This window comes from Sceloporus occidentalis, unplaced genomic scaffold (genome assembly GCF_023333645.1).
Source record: "Sceloporus occidentalis isolate IW3139 unplaced genomic scaffold, rSceOcc1.0.p SCAF_4, whole genome shotgun sequence".
Classification (NCBI taxonomy): Eukaryota; Metazoa; Chordata; class Lepidosauria; order Squamata; family Phrynosomatidae; genus Sceloporus; species Sceloporus occidentalis.
The window spans coordinates 99,939,095-99,965,927 of NW_028316984.1; the positions used below are offsets into that span (position 1 = coordinate 99,939,095).

At 39.4% G+C, this 26,833-nt stretch overlaps 1 protein-coding gene across 1 annotated transcript in view; it reads right to left on the minus strand.

The window, feature by feature from the left end:
* LOC149314412 (otogelin-like) overlaps positions 1 to 26,833 on the minus strand; it is a 164,617-nt gene that overhangs the window by 68,020 nt on the left and 69,764 nt on the right. The window contains exons 30-32 of the mRNA XM_089523100.1: positions 26,187 to 26,213; positions 23,626 to 23,793; positions 20,064 to 20,342 (exon numbers count right to left, since the gene is read on the minus strand). Coding sequence (XP_089379226.1) covers positions 20,064 to 20,342; positions 23,626 to 23,793; positions 26,187 to 26,213 — 474 coding nt within the window. The remainder of the gene's footprint in view (positions 1 to 20,063; positions 20,343 to 23,625; positions 23,794 to 26,186; positions 26,214 to 26,833) is intronic.

The following is a 26,833-nucleotide window of genomic DNA, read 5'->3' on the forward strand; positions in this document are numbered from 1 at the left end:
CTTAATTTAGCGGCAGCTGAGCAGCAGCAAGCATATACTCCACAGGTATATAGCAGAAGACTGAGCTTCTGGTAAATAAACAGGATATATAGGAAGGTAAACAGAAACTTACTTTCTTGTTACATCTAGGTTCTACAAAAAATAACTAATCAGTATAGAAAAACCTATACCTGGTAGAAGAGTCCCTAGAGCTGACTCTCATGAGTGTAAGTAAGAAAAACCATCTTAGAAGAGACAGCCTTGTGGCTAGCCCATGCTGGCAAAAGCAGATAGAGAAGAAACCAAACAAAGAGCAATAAACTTTCTTAATCCCCTGGAAGAAGAGAGGAATGAGAAGTGACCTCTTACAGTGTCACACTGACCAAATGACCATAGATGTCATCAGTGCATCCTTTGAGAAAAACAGACATCTTCTCCAAAAAGAACATAGAGCTACAATCAAGCTTTGATGTCAATACTCCAACACACTCAAAAGAGACAAACTTCCTGGATGGCTTGCTGCTCCCATAACTGTCCTGGTTTCTAACACTTCTAGCTTTGGGTAAGTCTAGTATTGTTATTGTCAGACCTGGCAACCATTCCACCTTAATGGGTTTTAACTGCTGCAATATTCCAGTGCTCAGGTAACCAAAAATTGAAACCAGGGTCCTTTTAAAATAAATCAAGAAAATTTGAATATGTGTATGTGCCTTCAAATTGATTGTCAATTTATGGCAAACCCATGAATTTCATTGTGTTTTCTAAGACAAGGAATATTTAGAGGTGGTTTTACCAGCTCCTTTGAAATATACCACATTACCACACTACACTACACTACACTCTTATAGTGCTGCTATTCCACTTTTACTACTCTAGCTGCCTCCTGTTGCATTTTGTAGTTCAGTGAGGCCTAAAAGCTCTCTGGCTGAGAATTCCAAATGCTCCTCTTTAAACTGCAAATCCCAGAATGCAATAGGAGGCAGCCAGAGCAATTAAAGTGGAATAGCAGCACTATAAGAGTGTAGTGCAGTGATCTAGATAGTCTGTGGCACCTGATATTCACTGACAGTCTCTCATCTAAGTATTAACCAGGGCTGACTCTGTTTAGCTTCCAAGATAGGTCGGGATCTAGTGCCTTTATAGTGTTAATATGGTTGGCTCTGGTTGTTTGTATTCACATTGTGATATACTTCATAGTGGTCAATCTGGAGAGAAAGCAAAACTTCAACTGATGGAAGTTTGCCGATGGAAAGCAAGCTGGTGGCATCCAGTCAAATTGAAGGCTGGGAATGAAAAATAGTTTTGGTGGCTGTTAGAATCAGATAGGGTTGAGCTGAGTGCTGAGAGGGATAGTTATAGTGAGGGTTCCAGAGAAGGACATTTACTGTGAGGTTTCTAGATAGAAACTGAGTGTTGAAGTCCAGGAGTGGGGGACTTAACACTTGTAAAGAACTCCAAGTGAGGGAGTAATAGTGAAGAGATATCCTGAAGGATACAGATAGCCATAGTGGCAGATTTAATCATTAGGGTCAAGGAAAGTAAGCCAGAAGAAGGACTGTGGGAGGGTCCTTGGTAACAGTAACTCTTATTCTCTGAGAAGAGTGGTGTAAAGGAAACTGTCATTATAACAAAGTTGAAACTAAGAAAGTAAAACTCTCAGGTGAAACAAATAACACAAATACATGTAGAAACAAATGTCTTATTCACAGACGGGGAGAAAGGGGCGGTGAGATGCCCCCCTTTCTGCCTCTGAAGGAGGCCATAGCAACCAAACAGCGCGGCCTCCGTGAGGCATAAAAAGAACCCGCTCCTGACAGGTTCTTTTTAGGGCACGTGCAGGATGCCACTGGAGCCCTCACGTACACCAACAGATGATGTATGCATGGTGCAGCACTGTTTGGACGCTGTGCCACACATACATCGTCATGGCGGCCCCCGTGTGGATGAGGATGAGTCATGATGGTGCCTGGACAGCACAGTAGGGCTCAGGAGCATGCGGATGCTCCGTTCTCTCAAACCCTAAAAGCGGCCCCAGACTGGTGCATAGCACCAGTCTGTACTGAGGCTCTGTATCATTGTTTGAAACATCTGCTAAATAAAGTTATGTTATTATTTTAGTAAAAGCTTGTCTGCAGCTTGATTGAATATCCACGCTACTAACAGTCAGTATATTTTCCAGCATAGTTAAATTACATTTATGCAAGAGTGATGAAGTTTCACAAACAGATTTGAAGTTACAAGTAAAGTAAAGTGACTTAAGTAAGGTCAACGATAAGAAATAGTGTCACATTATAACTGCCTGTTAATATTTCTTACATCTGAAGAAGCTGTTGACAAGTATAGAAGTACAAGTATAGAAGAGTGGCCAAATTAAAGGATTCAAGAGTGGGAAATGAAACAGAGAGAAATTGTTATGATAGAAGAAAAAAGAGCGCTCTTCTCTCTCAGAACAAATAGTACTTGTTCAATTATTTGGTTCTCTTATACAGGAATAGATATTGGTCCCAATTCTTCTGAGTTTAAACAGCAATACAGGAGGCCCTTCATATCTAAGGTTTTCACCATCTGCAGATTCTACCATCCTCAGCCTGAAAATCCATAAAACAAACCTTAATTTTGCCATTTTATATAAGGGACATTGTTTTACTATACCATTATACATAATGGGATTTGAGCATCCACAGACTTTGGTATCTGTGGAGGGTCCTGGACTCAAATCCCAGAGAATACCAAGGTCCCACTATATACAGTTCCAATCACAAATTTCTGGTCAGGTGGTTGCCATGAAAAATACTACTGGCATAGAAGCTTTTAAGAAGCATGAGAAAATCAGGTATTTTAAAATTATAGAATACGTACTGGTATACATACTAACAAACTGGGCAACTTCATATGAAGTTCGGCAAACAATAATCTACTATAGAGGTCCTTGATCCTTAAAATCTGTTTAGATATGTCCACAGAACATCAGAAGATTCAACAAGACATTTTTGGCCAAGTGAGTTTAAAGGATCTATTATACTACACCCAATATTTATATTCAGGAATAGCAGTTCCCAGTTGGAAAAGTTCTGATCTAATATGCAAAGCATTCATGATAGTCAGCAGGAAACACAATCTGCCTTTCCCTCTGCACTCTAGAACTGGTGTAACTTTTCCATTAACTTAAACAAATGCTGCTATATTTTTAGACCGTGTAATTACCCTGCATCAGCAAGCCAGGCCTTGTGAAAGAACACTGGAGAAAGATTCAAGCCCTATGCTTCTTTGCTTATAAAACTCTGAAACCCAAATCCTCGGATGTGGTGATTAATGAAATGCCTCATGACCATTTGATATGATCCCACTTGCTGAGGTAAATTGTTTTAGTTTTCCACTGGCATAGATAGGATTCTTTGGCATGACTGGAAGGCGAGGACTTCACACTTTAAAAAAGATACATCATTCTCTGCTAATGTATGCCTATTACAGTTATTAACCTCTTCTTTCCCCCTTAAAGTTGAAAGAGAATGACATTTGTGTTTTAGTTCAAACCTTGGACCATATCTGCAAACTTTTATATCATGTGAACTGTACTGACAACAGCATTAACTCCATGTGTTCTGCTATTCAATAGCAGTTTGATTAAAGACACTGTTAAGCAAAAAACAAGCATTTGGCAATGACAAAGTGAGATGTTATTTACCTTGATGGTCCATTCTGGACCCCACAGAAAGATACAGTTGGCCCTTCTTATACATTGATTTTTTTATACACAAATTCAAGCATCCACAGTTTGAAAATATTCAAAAAAAAGTATAAATTTCCAATAGCAAACCTTTATTTTCCATTTTTTATAAGAGACACAATTTTGCTATGTCATTATATTTAATGGGACTTGAGCATACACGGATTTTGTTATACACGGGGGATCTTGGAACCAAACCCCAGTGTATAACAAGGGTCCACTGTACTTTCTTCTAAGAGCAGGTTAACTCTAATTAGTGCCAATGCCAGGTAAGGAGTCATATCGGATCTTCAAGGCAAGATCACATTAACACCGGTACTAAAATCTCTCCACTGGCTGCCAATTAGCTTCCGGGCCCAATACAAAGTGTTGGTCATTACCTTTAAAGCCCTACATGGCTTGGGCCCATGTTACCTGAAGGAACGCCTCTCCCTCCACAATCCGCCCCGCACTCTTAGAACTACAGGGAAGCTTTTACTAGAGCTCCCCAGACTAAGATTAAAATCAACCCACCAAAGATCCTTTTCAGTTATAGCCCCTTCATATTGGAATAATCTCCCAGAGGAGATACGGTGTATCCCTACATTAGAAATTTTTAAGAAGATGCTAAAAACCTACCTTTTTCAATTGGCATACCCTTCCAATTCATTATAAAGTATATACTATAGAAATTAAATCAAGCCCAAATTATGTTATGACTGATATTGTATGTTGCTAGATCGATAATATTTTTATAGATTGTTTTAACAAATTATTTTATATTATGGTGATTATATCTTAAATTGTAAATTGTAAATGTTTATACTGTTCTCTGTTTTATATTTTGTTGAAATCCCACTTCGATCTTGGGAGAAGCGGGAAATAAAAATAAAACGTATTATTTATTATTATTATTATATCACCTTAAAGTCTACTTTAACCTACTGAACGCTAGACCTTCCGTTCTTTCTGTAGCCAAGGACATAGAAGAATACAGGCCATATGCAGGAAAGGAAGGGGCAGGAAAAAAGAACGAGCTATTAAATTAATGAAGGCTAAACAGATAGACACATAGCGATAGCAACAAAACTGAGAAGTAAACCAAAGCAATGTTCAGTCATCAGCCTCATGCAGTGTATCTCTGAATGTCTTCTTGTCTGAGATCTAGCATGGACCTCCACAGTAGGTCAGCAGAAATGTGACATTCATAAATGGGAAGCTCAGTACTCATTTACAGGGAATGCAAACAAGATCCTCATGGCTGAATCTATTAGGAAGCCATTTGCTGCATCACACACTTGCCAAAAAGCACATGAGCAGAAGCAGTGTTTAGTGAAGGTGGGTGTTTTAACCCAGGTGGTTTCTCTACAAATATCAACTAAAAGGAGTGTTAGTGGAAAGAGATGTAATTAATGGTGAAAGATAAAGTTTCCCAAATATGCCCAAGTGTTTGATGACAGAATCATAGAATCATAGATTTGGAAGAGACCACAAGGACCACTCAGTCCAGCCCCGTCATGCAGGAAATCTCAGTTAAAGCATTCCTGACAAATGGCCATCCAACTCTGTTTAAAGGCCTCCAAAGAAGGAGACTCCATCACACTCCTTACTGTCAGAAAGTTCCTCTTAATGTTGGGGTGGAATCTCTTTTCCTCGAGCTTGCATCCATTGTTCCGGGTCCTTGTTTTTGGAGCAGCAGAAAACAAGCTTGCTCCCTCCTCAATATGACATCCCTTCAAATATTAAACAGGCCTATCATATCACCTCTTAACCTTCTCTTCTCCAGGCTAAACATCCCCAGCTCATAGGGCATGGTTTCCAGACCCTTCACCATTTTAGTCGCCCTCCTTTGGACAAGCTCCAGTTTCTTCACATCCTTTTTAAATTGTGATGCCCAGAACCGGACACAATATTCCAGGTGGGGCCTGACCAAAGTAGAATAGAGTGTCACTATTACTTCCCTTGATCTAGACACTATATTTCTATTGATGCAGCCTAAAATCGCATTGGCCTTTTTAGCTGCCACATCACACTGTTGACTCATGTTCAACTTATGGTCTACTTGGACTCCTAGATCCCTTTCACATGTAGTCTTGTTCAGCCAGGTGTCACCCATCCTATATCTGTGCATTTCATTTTTCTGGCCTAAGTGCAGTACCTTACATTTCTCCGTGTTGAAATTCATTTTGTTAGCTTTGGCCCAGCTTTCTAATCTATTAAGGTCATTTTGAATTTTGATCCTGTCCTCTGGGCTATTAGCTACTACTCCTAGTTTGGTGTCATCTGCAAATTTGATAAGTATGCCCCCAATTCTGACATCCAAGTCAATGATAAAGATGTTCCCAGGTTGATGCAACAGCTAGGAGTGCCTGTTATCAGCTTCAGCTGATATGCCAGCTGTTAATGTTGAATAGCACTGGGCCCAGGACAGAACCTTGTGGGACCCCACTGGTCACTATTCTCCAGGATGAAAAGGAGCCATTGTTAAGCACCCTTTGGCTTCGGTCAGTCAACCAATTACAGTTACCTTGTCTAACCCACATTTTACAAGCTTGTTTACAAAAATGTCATGGGGAACCTTGTCAAAAGCCTTACTGAAATCAAAATACACTATATCCACAGCATTCCCTTCATCTACCAAGCTGGTAATTTTATAAAAAAAAAGAGAGAGATTAGATTTGTCTGGCATGACTTGTTTCTCTTCTTTTGTGATTATAGAATTGCCTTCTAGATGTTCACAGACTCTCTGTTTAATGATCTGCTCTAGAATCTTTCCTGGTATGGAAGTAAGACTAACTGGACAATAATTGTTGGGATCCTCTTTCCCTCCCTTTTTGAAGATGGGAACGTTTGCCCTTCTCCAGTGTGCTGGCACTTCTCCTGTTCTCCAGGAATTTTCAAAGATTATTGCCAATGGCTCTGATATTACATTTGCCAGTTCTTTTAATACCCTTGAATGTAGTTCATCTGGTCCTGGAGACTTATATTCATTTAGGTTAACCAGATATTCCTGTACTATCTCTTTACTTATTGTGTGTTGAAATTTCCCTGTTCTGTCCTCTGCTATATTATCTTCAGGTTGAGCACCCTTTGCCTTTTCTGAGAAAACTGAGGCAAAGAAGGAATTGAGTAATTCTGCCTTTTCTCTATCCCGTTAGCATTTTGCCATCTTCTCCATGCTGCGGACATATCCAAAAAAGCCCTTTTTATTGTTCTTAATCTCTCTAGCAAGCCTGAGTTCATTCTGAGCTTTAGCATATCTGACTTTACTCCTACATATGCTCGCTATTTGTTTGAATTCCTCTTTGGTGATTTCCCCATTTTTCCATTTCTTATACATGTTCTGTTTAAAACTTAGCTCAGTTGAAAGTTCCTTAGTCATCCATCCTGGTTTCTTGTGACACCTCCCATTTTTCTTCCTCATTGGAACTATTTCAAATTGTGCCTTCAGTATCTCCCTTTTGAGCAGCTCCCTTTTGTCTTGAACTCCCTTCTCTTACAGTAATTTTGACCACGGTATCACCCCCAGTATTTCCCTACGTTTACTGAAATCAGCTTTCCTAAAGTCTAGAATGAGTGTCTGACTATGTCTGGCTTCTCCTTTCCACTGTATAACAAACTCCAGGAGAACATTATCACTCCCACCTAAGGATCCCACCACTTGCACCCCATTAACCAAGTCATCCCGGTTGATCAGATCTAAAATAGCTGATACCCTTGTTGCCTCTTCCACATTTTGTACAATTTCACTGGGAAGAATCTATTGGAAATACAAATGACTAGATTGGCTACGACTTCCAAAATAATTTTTACTGCCGCTGCCCCTAAAATGTGGAATGGCCTGCCAGAAGAGATCTGTCTTATCACCACCTTAGATTCCTTTAAGAAGTCAGTCAAGATGGAGCTCTTCTGGTGGTCTTGTCCACCCGATCTTGTTTAGGATATCTATCCATTAATCTCTGACGATGATTCTGTGTAATTCTACTGCTATAGAACTGTGTGAAATGATAAATCAGCTTTTAACTGATATTACTATTGTTGACATAAACTATTGGGAGAAATCATCCAGAGACATGGAGCACGGTGTTATCAGTATGCTCATGACACCCAAATCCATTTTTCTATGTCTCTGACTGTTGCAGTGACCAAGGATGGCGTCTCTTCTCTAAATGCCTGTCTTGAGTTGGTAATGGGCTGGATGAGGGTAAACAAACTCAAGCTGAATCCAGAGAAAACAGAGGTGCTCACAATAGGTACTCCTGGTCCAGGTACGGAGATTTACCAACCAGTCCTGGACGGGGTCACACTTCCCCTAAAGGACAAAGTTCACAATTTGGGAGTACTCCTGGACTCATCTCTACAGCTGTCATCTCAGGTGGAGGCAATGGCCAGGAGTGCTTAGTAACAACTTCAGTTGATACGCCAACTGCATCCCTACCTGGCCCAGAGGGATCTTGAAGCAGTAGTAAACATACTGGTAATCTCTCGTCTTGATTTCTGTAATGCGCTCTACATGGGGCTACCTTTGTACCAAGTTCGACAGCCAGATTGGTCACAGGAACATCAAGATCTGACCATATTACTCCAATATGAAGATCTCTTCATTGGCTGCCAATCAGCTTCCGGGCACAATACAAAGTGTTGGTTATTACCTTTAAAGTCCTACATGGCTTGGGCCCGAGTTACTTAAGGGAACGCCTCTCCCTACACAATCCGCCCCGCACTCTTAGGGTTCAAGGAAGAAACTATTGGAACAGATGAAAACTAGACTAACTACAACTTCCCATAAAGCGTTTACAGCCATGGCTCCTAAATTAAGGAACAACTTACTGGAAGAGATCCATCTCATTACCATTTTAGAAGTCTTTAAAAAGGCACTTAAGACGGATCTCTTCCCACGGGCCTATCCACCAGACCTTTTATAGCTGATTTTATGGAACATTCCCACTCTGACTTGATAGCACAGAAAATTGACGACAATTTGGCCTTTTTAGTGATTGGTAATAATATCGCTGTTGTTTTACTGACTGTATTTTTAGATAATATTGTATTTTGCATTGTATTGTGGTTTTTAGTCATTGCTGTAATCCCACCTCGATCCGCAGGGAGAAGTGGAAAATATAAATAAAAATTATTGTTGTTGTTGTTGTTGTATTGGATATTATTTTTATTGATTGTATTTGTATGTTTTTTTCAGGTTGTACCTCCACCTCAATCCACAGGGAGAGGCAGGGAAATATAAATATTATTGTTATTATTATTGTTATTATTATCAACCCCTCACTGAGCTTCAAACAACACACTTTGATTTTGGGGGGGGGGGTCTGCAGAAAGGGGCTGAGGGCCCACATGCAGCTAACCTTTTCCCATCTCTCATTCATCTTGTTTAGAGTATAGACAATGACCATTTCTGTTTGTTTGCTTGCTTTGTTTTGTTTTCTAAACACAAATAACTTCCAAGAAGAGAGGGGAACAATCAACCCAGGCCTTAAAAAATATACTCTCTGTATTATAACTGAACTTTTAGATTGATCATATTTGCTTCTGAGATACAGGCAGATAGTATATCAAATAAATTTGTAACTGCAAAAATGGTCAGAAGGCTCCACTTGGTCAAAAACGTAGAGAACCAAGTTCTGAGATGCATATAGCAGAGTTTTTAGACTAAAGACATGCAACTCTGGTAATAGGCAGGATGATCATACCATCATAATGACTAATGCTCATCCTGAGTGTTATTACCGAGTACTCTGAGATCAGAATGTCAAGAACCTGACATCCACTAGGAAATCCTACACTCAGAGTCATGAAGCAATTATTATTTATTTGCTTCAGAACCGTAACCATCTACAGGAGCTAACAGTTTTTTCTAATGCTGCCTTTGGAAACATGAGGCCTCTGATGGCATGTAGGGACAGATCCCTAAAAATAACAAATTGTTCCTCCTGTTATAAATCTCTATATTTTACAAAACTAAACCAGTTTGTTTTAATGTTGCCACAATTCGCCTCCCTGCTTTTTATTATGTTATGAAAAAAGAGTAACACTGCTACATCTTTGATCATTCCTACTATTTAGTGGTTTCACCAAGAGCTCTGATAGTGGAGTGGTGAAATGCCAGTACTGCAGCCGAAACATTGTGAGTTTGATTCCGCAGGGCTCTGGGTTGACTCAGCCTTTCATCCTTTTGTAGGTCGGTAAAATGAGTACCTAGCTTGTTGGGGACAATTGGCTAACACACAGTAAATTGCTTAGACAGAGTGCTTAGCACTATAAATCAGTATAGAAATGCAAGTGCTATTGCTAAGTGCTATTTTAAAGAAATAAGATGGGGAAATTCTCAGCTTGCAGAAAATTTATACATGTCTCTATCCAGACAGAACACTATTCATTCTGTTTCTGAGGATAAAACTGTATAAAATTCAAGAGGTCCAGGGATGTGTATTTCATCACCTGGAGGGCGGGTTCCAACATTTTCCTCAGTCAAATAATACTGGAACTTCCTGGATTCCTTAGTGGAGTTTACTAGTTTTAGTGTTTCTTTGAGAAAGAGTTCTGGTGCAATTATTTTCTGATCTACTGAGAAATAGCCACCTCAAAATGTTAAAACATGAGGATCTCAGATTAACAAGTCTGGAAAGGATTTCCATACAACTTTCCCAAACTTTGTGGGAATGTAGTTTACCAATAGCAGGGGCATCGCTAGGGAGGTATCAGGAATACGGACTGCACCAGGTGACACTCTAAGGGAGGGCGACACCACTGATGCACAAACATCTGCTTTTTGGCAGAAATAGGCTGTGGCTTTCACCTGCGTCCCTTTAAAATGTTGAAAAGATGGTGTAAGTGGAGCAAGACTCCGTGGAAGGCAAAGGAGAGGCCCCAGGTTGCTGTTTTTTTTAAAAAAATTAAAAATTAAATTTTAAAATTTAAAATATTTTTAACCAAATGAAACTATGTACATGTAAATACATTTAGACTATGTGTATGATAGTGCAATTTAAAGGTATAATTTTAATTTTGCTAGTTGTTTATGTCACAACTATTGATACTACTTTCAGTGATATACTGGAATTATGATTTATGAGTCACATTAGTACAAAAAAAATTCTAAGGATTTTGTATGGTGTGGTATGGGAGGAGATCAATGGGGGGTGCTGATACCATGAGTTACCACACCAAGTGATGCCAACCAACAAGTTAGAAAGAGAAGAAAATAAGAGATGAAAGTAATTTCTTGCTTCTTCCCTTCCCTTCCTTCCTTACTGCAAGTGTGGGCTAGAGTGAGAGTGCTAGCCCCCGAAAAGAAAATATACTGAAAGCAGGAGATTGGGTTGGCTCCCCAGCATTGCAGATGTTTTAAAACAGTCTCCAGCAGCAAAGAAAGGGAAACCTTTCACTGCCCTGCAGTCTCTGTCACAATGTAAAATGGCCAAAGCACCACTTCTTGTTTTTTAAAATTTGTATTTTTATGTTAAACAGAGCCCTGTTGTCTATTTACCATTCCCTCAGGAGAAGGAATTATCATATCCAGAAGGGTTTTGGATCTGCCATAATAAAGGATATAAGGGAAGGGGAATAAAATGCTGTGGTGATTTATCGATATAGAGAAGTAGAGAGGAATCGTTAGGGAACTGTTGTCAGATGACAGCAAATTAGGAGGAGTAGCTAATACCCCAGAGGACAGGATCATAATTCAAAATGACCTGAATAGACCAGAAAGCTGGACCAGAGCTAACAAAATAAAATTCAACATGGAGAAATGTAAGGTATTGCACTTAGGGCAAAAAAATGAAATGCATAGATATAGGATGGGGGACACCTGGCTTAAAGAGACTACATGTGAAAGGAATCTAGGAGTCCTAGTAGACCACAAGTTGAACAAGAGTCAACAGTGTGACTCGGCGGCTAAAAACTCCAGTGCAATTCTAGGCTGCATCAATAGAAGTATAATGTCTAGTTCAAGGGAAGTAATAGTGCCACTCTATTCGGTCTTGGCCAAACCTCATTTAGAAAACTGTGTCCAGTTCTGGGCACCACAATTCAAAAAGGATGTTGAGAAATATGTGTCCAGAAGAGGGCCACCAAAACAGTGAAGGGTCAAGAAGCCATACCTTATGAAGAAAGACTTAAGGAGCTGGGTACGTTTAGCCTGGGGAAGAGCCAGTTAAGAGGTGATATGATAGCCTTGTTTAAATATTTGAAGGGATGTCATATTGAGGATGGAGCAAGCTTGTTTTCTACTGCTCCAGAGAATAGGACCCAGAACAATGGATGCAAGCTACAGGAAAAGAGATTCCACCTCAACATTAGGAGGAACTTCCTGACATTAAGGGCTGTTCAACAATAGAACACACTCCCTCAGAGAGTGATGGAGTCTCCTTCTTTGGAGGTCTTTAAACAGAGGTTGGATGGCCATTTGTCAGGGATGCTTTGACTGTGAGTTCCTGCATGGCAGGGTGTTGGACTGGATTACTCTTGTTGTGTCTCCCAACTCTATGATTCTATGATTCTATGAAACAGAAGAAGAGATGAGCTATAGAAATGTTATATACCTTGTTTACTTCCTAGGATCAAACTTTGATAGCCAGCAAGGTAACACTTTTTCTTCCTGGGGCAGATGCGGGCAATAGCAGGGTGAAGGGGGGAGTGGGCACTTGAAATAACATTTTGATGTATCCCAAGGTGCTTGCATTGCCAGTAGGGAAAAGGGGGCTAGAAGAGAAAGGGTTTTAAGGAGTGTATCATGCTGGGGAAACTCAGATTGGACACTAGCATGTCTGTAGCAACCTCTGTCTTGAAGTCCAAAATAAATTGTCAATTAACCTCACTGCAATATTTTCTTGGTTCTTCAAATCTTGGTCAGCTAAACATGACAGGAATTCATCCAGTTTTAGACAGAAAAAGGGGTGGTTAGTGGTTGTGGCCACATGACACTTTGCTCTTCCCTGCTCTAGGATTTGTATTTGGCTCTTTTGGTGCTCTGATAACTGTGTAATTTAAGTGAAACTTAATTTCTTGTAATGTTCATGTTTCTCTTTGTTTGTAAACATACTTTACTTAGAGAAATTTCTGAACCACTAATTTTATTTAATAAAATATTGTACCAGAATGGATCTGAGTTGGGCCCGAGTTACTTGAGGGACCGCATCTCCCCATATGATCCGCCCCGCACACTCAGAACAGCCGGGAAGAATCTGTTGGAAACGCCATCTTCCAAATATGTTTCCACATCCCAGATGGCCTTTTCAATAGCAGCCCCGCGGATCTGGAATAGTCTTCCTGAGGAGCTCCGTCTTATGACCCCTCCCCCCCCCGGATACATTTAAAAAGAGACTCAAAGCCGTTCTCTTTTGTCAAGCTTTTCCCCCTGAAGAATAAAGATATTCATGCTGGTTGTTATCAGTTCTCTGCCTTACCCTGGATATGTATGTTATATGATTGTGTATTGATAGAGATTGTATTCTTGAATTGTTTTATATTTTTATAACAGTTTTTGTAATGGTTTTTATAGTCTGTAACCCCACTTCGATCCAATGGGAGAGGTGGGGAAACATAAATAAAATTTATTATTATTATTATGATTATTATTATTATTATTACATGCTGATTTGAATCACAGATTACTTGTACTGGGTACTGACATATCTGTTTGATCTACCTGTGATGGAATATTTCAACTTGCACTGCCTGACAGGTACTTGTAGTTAGTTCCCTTCAGTACCACCAATCATGGTCTCTGGGCTACCTATCAAAGTTTGGCCTAGCTGAAATTGTTTGATGTTGGTTTGGTCCTACCTGAAAGATTTATCTTGATGGTGGAGCAAGAGAGGGGACTGTTATTTGACTCCTCTATTGGCCAGTGTGGATCCTCATCCACATAGTTCCCATGCTATGTAACATCTTTTTCCTATACTATGTAACATCTATGGAGTTTATCACATTGTCTTTGCTCCTGCGAGAGATGCAGGATGTAACTTTAAGAAACCAGGTCTTTTTGTATTTCCCCATTGTCAGGCAGTACACAGCCCATATGCAACCCGTATGCTGCAGCTTTTCAAGAACGGGAAAATAATCTTCTTGAAATGATGTGGGAGAAGCCCGGGCTGCATATGGACTGCTTACTACCTGGTGACAGGAAAATGCCTTCATAAAGTTACATCCTGTGTCTATCGCAGAAGCAAAGGCAATGCAATAATCTCCTGTACTCTAGTAATATCCTGGCAATCAGCCAAAACAATGCTGTTTCACGTGGCTTTTAATGTTTAAAGTCACTGTTTTAACTGTTTTATAAGTGTATTTTAGGGTTGTTTTTAGACTGCTTTTTAAAAGTTTTGAAAGAGTATTTTATTGTTTTTTTAAAATGTTTTATCTTTGTCCTGTTGTAATTGTTTTTATTGTTCATCGTCTCAGAAGCCCGCGTGGGATGGGACACACTATAGAACTAGCAGGAAGGAAGTGAAACTACCTTTTGAATACTGTCTTTTGAAGATGACATTCAGGTACCTCTCTTTTCCATCAGATTTACTGGAAGTATGAGCTATATCAGTTGTTACTGAAGGGTGTTATATTTCTATATGGGTAACAACCTGAGACTTAGGGACTAATTTAAAGATTGACAAGTTACACATGCAGCTGCCCCTTTCCTGGCCGGATCAGGGCCACAGCAACCTCATGCCATGGCCCTGATCCAGCCTCTGGAGAACAGAAAAAGGAGCCGCTCCTTTTTGTGCCCTCCTTTTTGTGCCGCTCCTTTTTGTGCCCTCCAAAGGGTGTCAGAGCTGCGGCAGCACTGCTCTATGGCACCCCTTTGGCGCTGTGTCATTTGGACACAGTGCTGGAGGTGCATCATGATGGCACACACCATGTGGACCAGAGCATCCAAAATGGCGCCATAGGGGCGGAGTTAGGACAAGCATCATCAGGATGCTGTGCCCTGACTCCACCCACAGGTCAGCACTTTCTGCTGGTCTGTATAGGGCCTCAGTCTAGAAAAGATTGATGGGTCTGATTCTGTTGTTTGAAAATGAAGACTTTAAACTGATGTTTAAGAAATAAAAGTGGAAGAAAGAAAGACTAATTTAAAGATGGACAAGTTCAGCATATATGATGGGCATATGTTGATTTTCTCTATGGAATAAATTATTCAGTCTAGACACAAAATTATCCTATGGGTCATCTAGAGGTGCGCATGCATGCACACACACTCATACATACACAGGACACAAGACAGACTGAGGAACTTCATCTAATTTTGAAAAAAAAACTTTCTGGATCTAAAACAGGCTATGGGGAATAAAAATCTGGTAAAATTATTCCTCATAGCTCTAAAGGATCTTTCTCATCAATTCAATTTTTAAACCTGGGATTGGGATAGGAATACACATGGTCTGTTGGTGGCACTTTGCCCGTTTATGTTTCAAAAGAAAAGTTTCTCAAGTTTTTCTTTTTTTTTAGTTCACACAATGATCTCCATGGCATGCAGATTCCAGGGCAATTATGTGGGAGACCTGTTAATGCATGAGGGGACACAATGAAATTCCAAAAGGAAATACACTGAACCAGTGATGACAACGTAATAATGCAACTCTGTAATTATTGAGCAGTAAGCATATGATTACCTTTTCACAGCCCCAGAGAGTAGAAGCCTACCCAAAGGAGCAATTCCCCAGAATGATCAGAATTTAAGCGCATGCTGAATAATACCATCAGAGCATAGGTAGCATTTTTTAAAAATCCAATACTAGACAGAAGGCATAGTGATCATGAATCCCTTACTGATAAGGACTGGTCAGAGAACACAGGTCTATAAGTCTATAGAATGAATCATTGCCTGCCCACAACTATGGATAAGATTAGTTCTTGAACTACTAGTTACCATATCTGTATTGTTCTGATTCTGTTAAACATCATAATCAAATCTGAACACTTTACCACTATGATAATACTTCCCTGGTACAAATGAAAATATCTGAAATTCCTGAATATGTTGTCGAAGGCTTTCATGGCTGGCATCCATAGTTGTTTTTTTTAATATAATCTTTATTGAAATTATACACCCAAATAAAATCTTAAATATTTACATCTTATTAACATGATATTTAATCTGTCTCTTCATTACTAATTTCCCCCCACCCCCCACCCCTTACATAGCTGCTTTGTGATGACTGATATCTTATTAATAGCACTACCTACTCACGAACCTCTATTAGTTATAGTAGCCTAAACGTAACTTACTCCGTTTAGTTATATAGTTTCTGCTTATAAACAAAGACCATGATTTATCTTTTCATAACTCTTAACGATATATAATAAAAGAAGAGAGAGTTATCCTTGAGACCTTACAACCCATTGTTCGTATAGGAGGCCTATTCCCTCTTAAATGAGTCCCCATCTCTTTTTACAATATTTCAGAAATGGTTCCCATGTTTGCTTCTCCAGATTAACATTGTCTCGTAAGTCCATGGTAATTTTATCCGTTTCGAGTATAACAAAGTTTTTTTGTAACCACATGTCAATTGTTGGAGTTTCCTCCGTACGCCAATACTGAGGTATTGACATTCTAGCTGTGGTGAACAGGTACAATACTTGTTTGAGTTGTTTTCTAACTTCCTGGCTGACAACCATATTGAGAAGAAAAAGTTTGGGTTCTAAGTTCATTTTTATATTAAAAAATATCTTGAATACTCTTGTGTACTGCATTCCAGAATTTTTTCACTTTAGGACATGACCACCACATGTGGAAGAAACTACCGACCCCCTCCTTACACTTCCAACATTTGGCCTTGTTATTCTTATAAAATTTTTCCCAGTCTAGACGGAGTCAAATACCAACGATGTATCATTTTCATTAAGTTTTCTTTTATATCTGTACAGGTTGAGAATTTAGCATCTTTACCCCAGGCATTTTCCCATTTTTCCAATTCTATCACGTGCCCTATGTCTCTTGCCCATCTTATCATGCATTGTTTAATTTGTTCGGATTCCAGTTCCAATTTTAAACAAATTTTGTATAATCTAGATATTCTCCCTTTCTTATCTTTTTTCTTAATTATTTGCCCAAATTCTGTTTTATCTGACCCGATTTCATATTGTTTTTTATCTGTTCTAAATCTTGCTGAAAACTGATAACATGAAAACCATTGTATTTTGATCCCATCATTCATTTTCGGCATCCATAGTTTTTTGTGGGTTTTTCGGGCTATGTGGCCATGTGACTCTGCTAGAACATGGCCACATGGCCCGAAAAACCCACAAAAAAACCCTGAATATGTTGATGCTGACTTCCTATCAAAATTCCATGGCAACCAGGTATTGACAGGATTATAGAGATGTAAGAAACACTTGTTTGAATATTAACCACCAATAATAGACAACTTCCTTTGTTTCAGAGCAGAATCAGCTGCTCTGAAAGTGTAAGATTTCTCACAAACAATTCAGATTTTTTTTCCTGAGAATCTTGTCCTAGCTCATAATCCTGGTATTTCACATTGGTTATGCCAAGTACTTGTGCCTTACATAATCTTAACTTCCAGTATCAGCTATGACAGAAAGCTGCTTGAAAAACTCAACCATCCCTTCCTAAATGAAACATACAGAAACAAGAATGTTTTTAACACTGGTGGATGAAAGTAGTCTCATGATCAGAAGAAGACAATAACGAGAAAGATTCAAATAAAGAATATATTCAGCAAACCCAAAACACTATATGATTTAGTCACACAGTTCGTAATATGTAATCAGTGCCTCATGAGAGTAACAGTTTGGCATTATTATTATTTTTACTACACATGTCTACAAAACATTTGTAGCTGCAACAGGGAAACCAGTGTACTGGGACCTTCAACCAAGGTGAATTTTTTCTTCTCAGATTTGGACTGGATTGGCATGTTTTACCTCTACACCTACCAAAATGTTCCTGATGCAAAAACATGGAGACTTCTTGAGGAATCCACTGTCCTCTGCCTACAAAGTGGCCTGTGGTCTCACAGGAATGGAGACATATTGGATTTCAAAAAAGGAGTCCTTGCTGATATGCAAACAGACTTTAAATTTCCTGGGCTTTGAAAATCTCCCTATTGCCACATGGCCAGAGAGGAGGGGCCAGCCTGCTAAAGATATCCTCCTCATACCATCTTAACTAAGGACAGAAACAACAAAATGCAGGCATCTTACTAACATCTCCATTTTTTCTCCTGTTTCGTATGTAACATGTGTTTGATGAAGAAGCCAGTAGAGCTTCGAAAGCTTGCAACAAGTATATTGGAGAAGTGAGAGCCACCACATGTGTACTGGACCCTTGCCCTTCTTGGCTCTTGAAATCAGCTAGAGGGGGACTGACCGAGTGGGTAAAGGAAGTGGTGAATGCTTCACTGCAGCAAGGCAAATTTCCATCCTGCCTAAAGGAAGCTGTGGTGAAGCCATTACTGAAAAAGACCTCCCTGGATCCCACCATTCTTGACAACTATCGGCCAGTGTCTAATATTCCATTCCTGGGCAAGGTTCCTGAATGAGTGGTGGCCTCACAGCTCCAGGAATTTCTAGATGAAACAGATTATCTAGATCCATTTCAATCTGGCTTCAGGCGTGGCTATGGCACAGAGACAGCTTTGGTCTCCTTGGTGGATGACATTTGCAGGGAATTGGACAGGGGAAGTGTGTCCCTGTTAGTTCTCTCAGAGACTTTTGATACCATCGACCATGGTATCCTTCTGAGCCGCCTCTCTGGGATGGGGCTTGGGGGCACTGTTATGCAGTGGCTTTGGTCTTTCTTGGAGGGGCGGACCCAGAAGGTGGTGTTGGGGGACTCCTGTTCAACTCCTTGGCCACTGGCCTGTGGAGTCCCTCAGGGTTCTGTTTTGTCCCCCATGTTGTTTAACGTCTACATGAAACCACTGGGAGAGGTCATCCGGAGTTTTGGGGCGCGGTGTCATCAGTATGCAGATGACACCCAGCTCTATCTCTCCTTTCCATCTGATTCCAAGGAAGCTGTCCCTGTGCTGAACCAGTGTCTAATGTCAGTAATGGACTGGATGAGGGCAAACAAATTGAAGCTTAATCCAGACAAGACAGAGGTGCTCCTGGTCAGTTGTAAGGCAGATCAGGGAATTGAGGCTATGCCTGAACTGGATGGGGTTACACTCCCCTTGAAATCTCAGGCTCACAGCTTGGGTGTGCTCCTGGACTCCAGTCTGAATTGGGATGCCCAGGTCTCAGCAGTGGCCAGAAGTGCATTTGCACAATTAAAACTTGTGTGCCAGCTGCGCCTGTTCCTTGAGACGTCAGATCTGGCTACAGTCACACATGCTTTGGTTACATCCCGTTTGGACTACTGTAATGCGCTCTACGTGGGGCTGCCTTTGGAAACTGTTCGGAAACTTCTGCGAGTCCAAAATGCTGTGGCCAGAATGCTGACAGGAGCCAGTTACAGGGAGCATATAACTCCTGTATTGAAACAGCTTCACTGGCTACCGGTTCGTTTCCAAGCACAATTCAACGTGCTGGTTATGACCTATAAAGCCCTACACAGCTTAGGTCCAGACTATTTGAAAGACCGTATCTTCCCAATATGAACCACCTAGAGCCCTAAGATCTTCAAGAGAAAGCTTTCTCTTGGTTCCACCACCATCCCAGGCTCGCCTGGTGGGAACCTGAGAGAGAGCCTTCTCAGTGGCTGCTCCTTCCCTGTGAAACTCCCTTCCACGGGAGACTAGGCTGGCCCCCTCACTGCTGGCCTTTCGTAGGCAGGCAAAGACATTTTTATTTAAACAGGTCTTTTGAGATCTGGTAGGCTTGGTTTATTGGGAAATGAGAGGGTTGGACTTGGAGTTTTTAATTTTAACTCTGTATGTTTTAAAAATTTTATATTTGTAATTTTTATATTTTTATGATTTTAACTGTACAATTTTAACTTATGTTTATATATGTTTGCCGCCGTGGGTCCCATTTTGGGAGAAAGGCGGGATAAAAATAAATAAATAAATAAATAAATAAATAAATAAATAAATATTGTGCATTTCGGTTGGCCAATAAAGTTATCACTATTTGGTGAATTTTTGTTTGAATTTACAAAACATTTGGTTTGGTACTCCTAGATTCTACATGAACAGGATGTAGAGAGGAGAAGGGGGTTGAAGGTGCTCGATGCATAGCACAGATGGCAATTACATTACAAAATGGACAGATGTGTATTCTGAATTATAATCTAAGGGAACATCACATTAATAAGCATTTCAGCACAGAGATGATAATAAGGAAATACCTGTTATGTTTCTTTCAATCACATATTTAACATTTGTAACATATGAATCTCATGTAAAGTGTGGCAAAGACTTTTTTTTTCAAATGTAACCACCACAATTCACATTCAAGCACTTACCTATAAGTTTGAAAAGGGTAGAAAGTCTGAATGCCTCAGAGTGATGATATTTAACTACATTCACAGATGACACTGAAATGTGGAGGAAGGCTCCTGGCACTGCAAATGATTCAAAGGAACTGTATCCTGAGAGCCATGTGTTTTCGTGGATGGCAAATGTTGATCTATTCTGAAACATTTCATTTTTTTCCCATTTGGAAAGAACCAGGGTATTATTAGAAGCTAAACAAAGAAAATAATTTGGTCTCTCTGCCACTTCAAATGAAACCAGATTTAGATCTGAAAAACAAATAGCAAGAACAAAGTGTCATGATTTTAGCCAAACCAGTTATATAGAAATTAGTCTCTAGTGAAATACAAAGGGTAATTTTTATATTTATTAAAACATAAACAGATCCTGCCATACTCAACAAACCCCAAAACTATCTATTATGTGAAATATTTCACTATCATTATTTTAGAAAGAATCTCTTATACAGAGCATTCACAATACACCAGGTTTTGCAAAACCAATTTTAGCTTCATAAGGACCCTGGTGGCGCAGTGGTTAAATGCCTGTACTGCAGCCATTCACTCGAAACCACAAGGTTGCGAGTTCAAGACCAGCAAAAGGGCCCAAGCTCGACTCAGGCTTGCGTCCTTCTGAGGTCGCTCAAATGAGTACCCAGACTGTTGGGGGGCAAATTAGCTTACTTGCTAATTAGCTTACTTGCTGTTCACCGCTATGATCTTTGGAATAGCGGTATATAAATAAAACAAATTATTATTATTATTAATTATAAGAAAAAAGAGGTTTTGCTTTTCATGATGGAAAGGAGGTTTAAATTGCATGTGCTCCAATACTCAGCCAAGGCCCACCCCCAACAATTATTCAAACACAGACACACAATTTTAATTTTACATTATAGGATGTTTGTTTTCTTCCTCATCAATTGGCTGACTTGTCCCAGAAAATATAATGTTAAGTCTCAAACACTGATAATACTATGTGTTGATACATGTTTTTTTTCTACAATTGTTGAAAGTTTTCTAGAAGTAGCTACACTGATTTTTTTTTTTTTAGTAGATGCAATTGCAGGATAATGTAATACTCAATCGAAGAATAACAGAACTAAAACCCAAATAAGTATCTGTTCTTCCAAATATTATTTTATTGTATATTGTGTTATTCTGCTTAAAATAACCATAAAACTACTGTAAAATTAACTGTCCCCCTCAGGGCTTGATAATGTTTCTTTAAAAATCCTGCAGAAAGAACAAATAATCTCCATTAAACAGATGTTGTATGATGCACTGTTCATTACTCAGGAATATCATCTAATTTTCCAAGATGACAACATTTATTTACTCGATGAATCACAACTGCAGGAGCTTTTGGACACATACTTGCTTGTGTACTATTTGGAAAGCTAGCATTACCAGCAACTTGCATCTCACTCCCACATGAAGGATTGGGAATGCTCCAGAGAACAGGACCCCGAACAATGGATGCAAGGTCCAGGAAAAGAGATTCCACCTCAACATTAGGAAGAACTTCTTGACAGTAAGGGTTGTTTGACAGTGAAACACTGTTCCTCAGAGTGTAGTGGAGTCTCCTTCCTTGGAGGTATTTAAACAGAGGCTAGATTGCCATCTGTCGGGGATGCTTTGATTGTGATTTCCTGCATGGCAGGTGTTTGGACTGGATGACCCTTGTGGTCTCTTCCAACTCTATGATTCTATGTTTCTAATTGCAATCATGCAAATGGGAGTAAGCATGTGCCTGCCCTTCTGAGATATTCTGGGACATCTGGCCCAGGGCCAGAGTATTTAAACATGCAAAATCTATCATGCACCGTCTAATTACACATACATTAGGGTTAAAATATAAAAATTTAAAAAAATACAATAACTGATCATTTGGTCTAGCCAATGTGTGTTGTATCTTACATCCATAGGAAGTATTTCAACACTTTGTCCAGGATGTTTGTCTTAAGCATCTGAGATATGCCTAGATGGGGGAAAGGTGCAAGTGATTCCCTTCACATATACAGGCTGGTTCAAAAAGATATATAATTAAATTCTGGTTTTCTATAAGAAAAACATGTTTTTCATCAGTCCCTCAACAAAGTAGTGCAGACTGGGATGGGGTGTGTGTGTTGTGTACAGGGTAATGTTATTTCAGCAGAATGCATTAGTTTAAGTTAAAATGGTCACCTTGCAGAATTTTTCAAACAATTTATTTTCAGCAATGCATATTACAACCCCATTGCTGTATTGGCCATTTCTTATTCTTATATTTAAAGAATGGTTTTATATTATATTAAAATTCCTTTTAAACTATCTCTTAGGGACTTCTTAAATTATTTTTTTCTTTGCTTAAAGTGCATGCAAGGGAAAATGGATGACAGCACATATTTTTTGTATTGTGCAAAAACCACACATGAATAAAGTGTATTTCTGGAGATTAACCAAGGGGTGAAGCACACTGGCCAAATAAAGTAGTTTCAAACAGCTTTGGAGGTGGGATGTTTAGATGATGCATACCTCCAAAGTGGGCGAAAACCGGTTGAAGCCAAGCTCTATGGCTAATCTGTATCTAAGACTCTCTCCCTTCATTCACACATTACAAAAAAAATGGTTTTATTGGCCCGTTACAGATGGGCAAAATGTGGCGTGGTGGCGGTGATACTAGGGTTAGGGAGTGCACACCATGCAGACGCTCCCTAACCCTAGTACGTATTCCGTACGTCAAAATGGCAGCACCCTGTACAGACGGCGCTGCCATTTTGATGCAACAGATGCTTAGCGTCTGCACATCATGGCGCAATTGTGATGCTACGAGTGCACCAGAAAAAGAACCCACTTTTTTTTGCTGGCAGGAAACATTGTCACTTAGCTGCTCAACTACACACAATGTATGAACACATATCCAAAGAAGTGATGGAGCAGGTGATCCTAAAAAGTTCTTTATACTTGTGCTTTCTCACTTAACCACAGTCTTATTACACAAGTATAACATGGACTCAGCTGACCTAGCCACTTATACTTCATTAATTCCACAGCTGATAAGCCACTGCCAGTTTCCAGATTTCTTCTAAGTTTTGTCTACCTCTGTTCTTGCCACAGTAAATGTTAAAGACATCTGAGTATACATAGTTGTTGATCTGAAAGCTAAAGTGTCAGACTATTTATAAACCAGCAATTGCCTTGTAAAAAACCACTCACTGAATAGAGACCTTGGCACAAGGCCTTCTTTCTGAGAAGCTACTGAAAGCTGCAAAGGATTCTCCCGCTTAGCCAATCTTTTTATGTTCTAATCCAGCCAGAAACCACCTCTGCATGGTTAGTACATGACAAGGTTAAAAAAAAAGTGCTGGTGAGAATGAGACTAAACTTGTCTGTGCATTCAATTGCAAATAGTAGACAGCCAAGATACATCTGAATGCTCACAAGTAGGGTACGAAAATAACATTTTTTCTGTTGTTTGTGTCCAGCATCTGGTACTGACAGGCATAATGCTTCTGATTTAAACACTTACTTTGCTAGGATTCTACAAACTTTACAGTAACATTGAGTTTACCATGTGCTTTAGGCTTATACAGTCCTGATGTCAGCATGAAGGTCACTGCATCTCCAGGAGCGAAGCCATCTCCTCTTGCTGGAAAAACAGAACCATCCAGCAGGTTGGCTGCAACTGCAACTTCTCTGTCCAAGTAGCTGACCAGCTTGTAGGGACCCTTTCCCAGAACTATCAAGAGAAGGCAAGGTTACATTTCCTGTAGAGTTCCACAAATGCTTCTGACTCACATGTTTATTAAGTCAGTCATATACCAGTAAAGAAAACAGCTCCATTATTTGACATTCTTCAGAAAACTCTGTGTGAATTATGATACACATAAAAGCAATTCAGTCAGAGATATGATATCTTTGTAAGCTTATCTACAAACAATTTGTTTGAACTATATCCTTATATATCAAAGTGAAAGGTATATGTGTTATAGTTTAGCATAGGCAGCAGTCCTAAACAGTACACAGACACAATTTTTGGGCGATTAGGATGATGGGAATAAAGCTTCTTAGACTTAAAGACAAAAGTAACCGTGGAGAATTTAATCCTTCCCAATTTTACCCTAGGATCATTTGAAAGAGGCAGTGACAACAATATGTGACCCTACAGACAATGATGAACCATCATCCTCCATGCTGTGCTGACTATGGTTGTTTTAGTCCAACAACATCTGATGAACCACCTGTTATCCATCTTCTTTTAAACTATGTTGGGGAAATCTATTCACAGCTAATAGAACTGAGGAGGTAAAAAATAATTTGTTTCAAAGAACATCCATCTTCTTGGATTGTTTCCCATTTCAATCATGAAATATTTTCACAGATCCCCAAATTTTCAACATAACAACAAGCCCAGACTCAGCATATAAAACTCACAGAATATGAATCAGCAAATTAAAATTCAGAATACTTGTATTTTCTGAAAACAGTAGATTTGCCCAAGTAACTCCCTCCTTCACATAAAATCAGAAGGAGAAACCTAAAGTAAATGAACCCATGAAAACTAAATAACGTCTAAGCTTTCTGACTTAAACGTGTCTTCCCCTTGCTATTCTTCTGTGGGAAAAGAAGAAGGTAAAAGTTTGCTATTCTTCTGTGGGCAAGCATTCTGTGAGCAACATGAAGGTTGCCACCTCTCACAACTTCCTTGTCTTTCAAAGGAAAAAGGGGAAGCTGGTATTTATCCTGTCATACCAAAATGAGATCTCAGATCTTTTCCTTAAAGCAGTTTTTACTGCAAGTATTACTATATATGTTGAGAATAAGCCCTAAATTACGAGAAGAAAATTATTTAAGTCTCAATTTTAAAGGAATGGAAAACTATGATAGTTTCAGCCTGGGTTTACATTATTTGTCCATTTTACCATGACCTTTTAAACATAGCCATGTATACCTATAAAAATAAAGGAACTAATATAGATATATAAATAAAAGTACATGCTAAACATGAGCACTTTTCAGGTAATTTCTTATTCATATAGGAAACAATCATATGGGCTTTACTATATAAGAAAAAGTGCAAACCACATGGCAATATAAAGCAATCTTTTTCATTTCATATAGTAACACCAAATCAAAATGTTAGCAAAAGCCATGAAAAGAACTGTAAGAATTATTATAGCTTGCAAATGAGCTCCCTCCTGAGGCTGTTCAGAAAAACACAAATACTAGAGCATTTCCCTACCAATCCCATGTTTTAACATTATTTTTCCTCTGCAGGATAGGAAAGGCAAATAGCAGTAACTTGTAATTTTGACATACAAGATCATGACATTATTTGTTTGTTTGTATCCCGCTCTTTTCCCAGAACTGGGACTCAGAGCTGCTTCACAATATTAAAATAAATGATGTTAAATATAGTTCCAAAAATTGTTAATAAATAAGAGGTATATTCTAGTAGGGCTAGGAGGTGGGCAATTGCTGATGTAGGTTGTTGCTGTTGCCTTATGACACAGCAAGAATGGTACATCTGTGTTAAATCATGAAGACACACTATCATGACAGTACTATAAATTCTCAGGTGTTGAAGAAGGCAGCAACAGAGGGTAAAACAACCAGGGGACAGGCCAGGATGGTAATTCAGCTATATTATTTTTCTTACTTTCACACTGTCCCTTGCCTCGACAGCCACAACTGAAATCCTGTTGATAATGTGAGTTACCAGACAGAGAGAGCAGGAATGTTATGTTGTTCTGAGAGGCACAAAATAATTCTGATCATCAGACTGCCCAGAAAGTCTTAGGGGTTTCAGTATCACACTAAGGGCCCAAAGTGACAGGTCAAAATAAAGCTGTTTCAGGTCACTTTGGAGGAATGCTGTTTAAGTGATGCATGTGTCCTAAGAGGCTGGAAAGCGTGCCAAAGCCACGCTCCAGTCCTAAGGACTGGAGCACCGCTTTGGTGCAGCTTCTGGTCTCTTAAGATGCGTGTGTGTTAGACCTCTCTGTTCAGGCCCTAACCTAAGTACCACATTAACTGAAGCTTAAGAGAACCACATCTCTATCTATGGGGGGGGGGGAGGAAAGCCAGAGGGGAAAATGTGGTTGTTTATTACCAGTTTACATCAATGCTTACCTTTATTAATATATTCACAATCATAGGCTAAAGAAGGGGAAAAAAACAGTTAGCAACAGGGATTTGGAATGCAACAAGTCAGCATCATATTTGATATGTACCTGCAGATTTACACAACCAGATTTCATTTTCATTCAAACTGAAAAGTGAAATTAAAAGTAGAAAAAAGTTCTGTTCTTTGGCATTTATGATTCACCAGAAATAGCATACTGTAGACTAATACATCAGATATCAATATAAGAATAATCTGTTTTAAGCAGATAATTATCCTTTTATGACCTCTAGTGGATAGGAATTAATTTACCTGTCCTTCACATAACACAAGAGTTACCAGAAGCTTCAAATGTGCAAATAATAATAATAATAATAATAATAATAATAATAATAATGTATTTTCTGGCATATAAGACTACTTTTTAACCCAAGAAAATCTTCTAAAAAATCAGGGGTCGTCTTATACGCCAGGTATCGTCTTATAGGGCAGGTGCTGAAACCTCCGAGCTGGACTGGAGAATCTGCAGTGGCCGTATATGGTGGGGGGAGCTAAAAAATGGCTATGGGGTATGGAAAAAAGAGCCATGTTTGCACTACTGCTCTGATAGTCTTGGAGACAGGGAGGGCTGGGCAGGCAGGGAGAGCTGACCAAT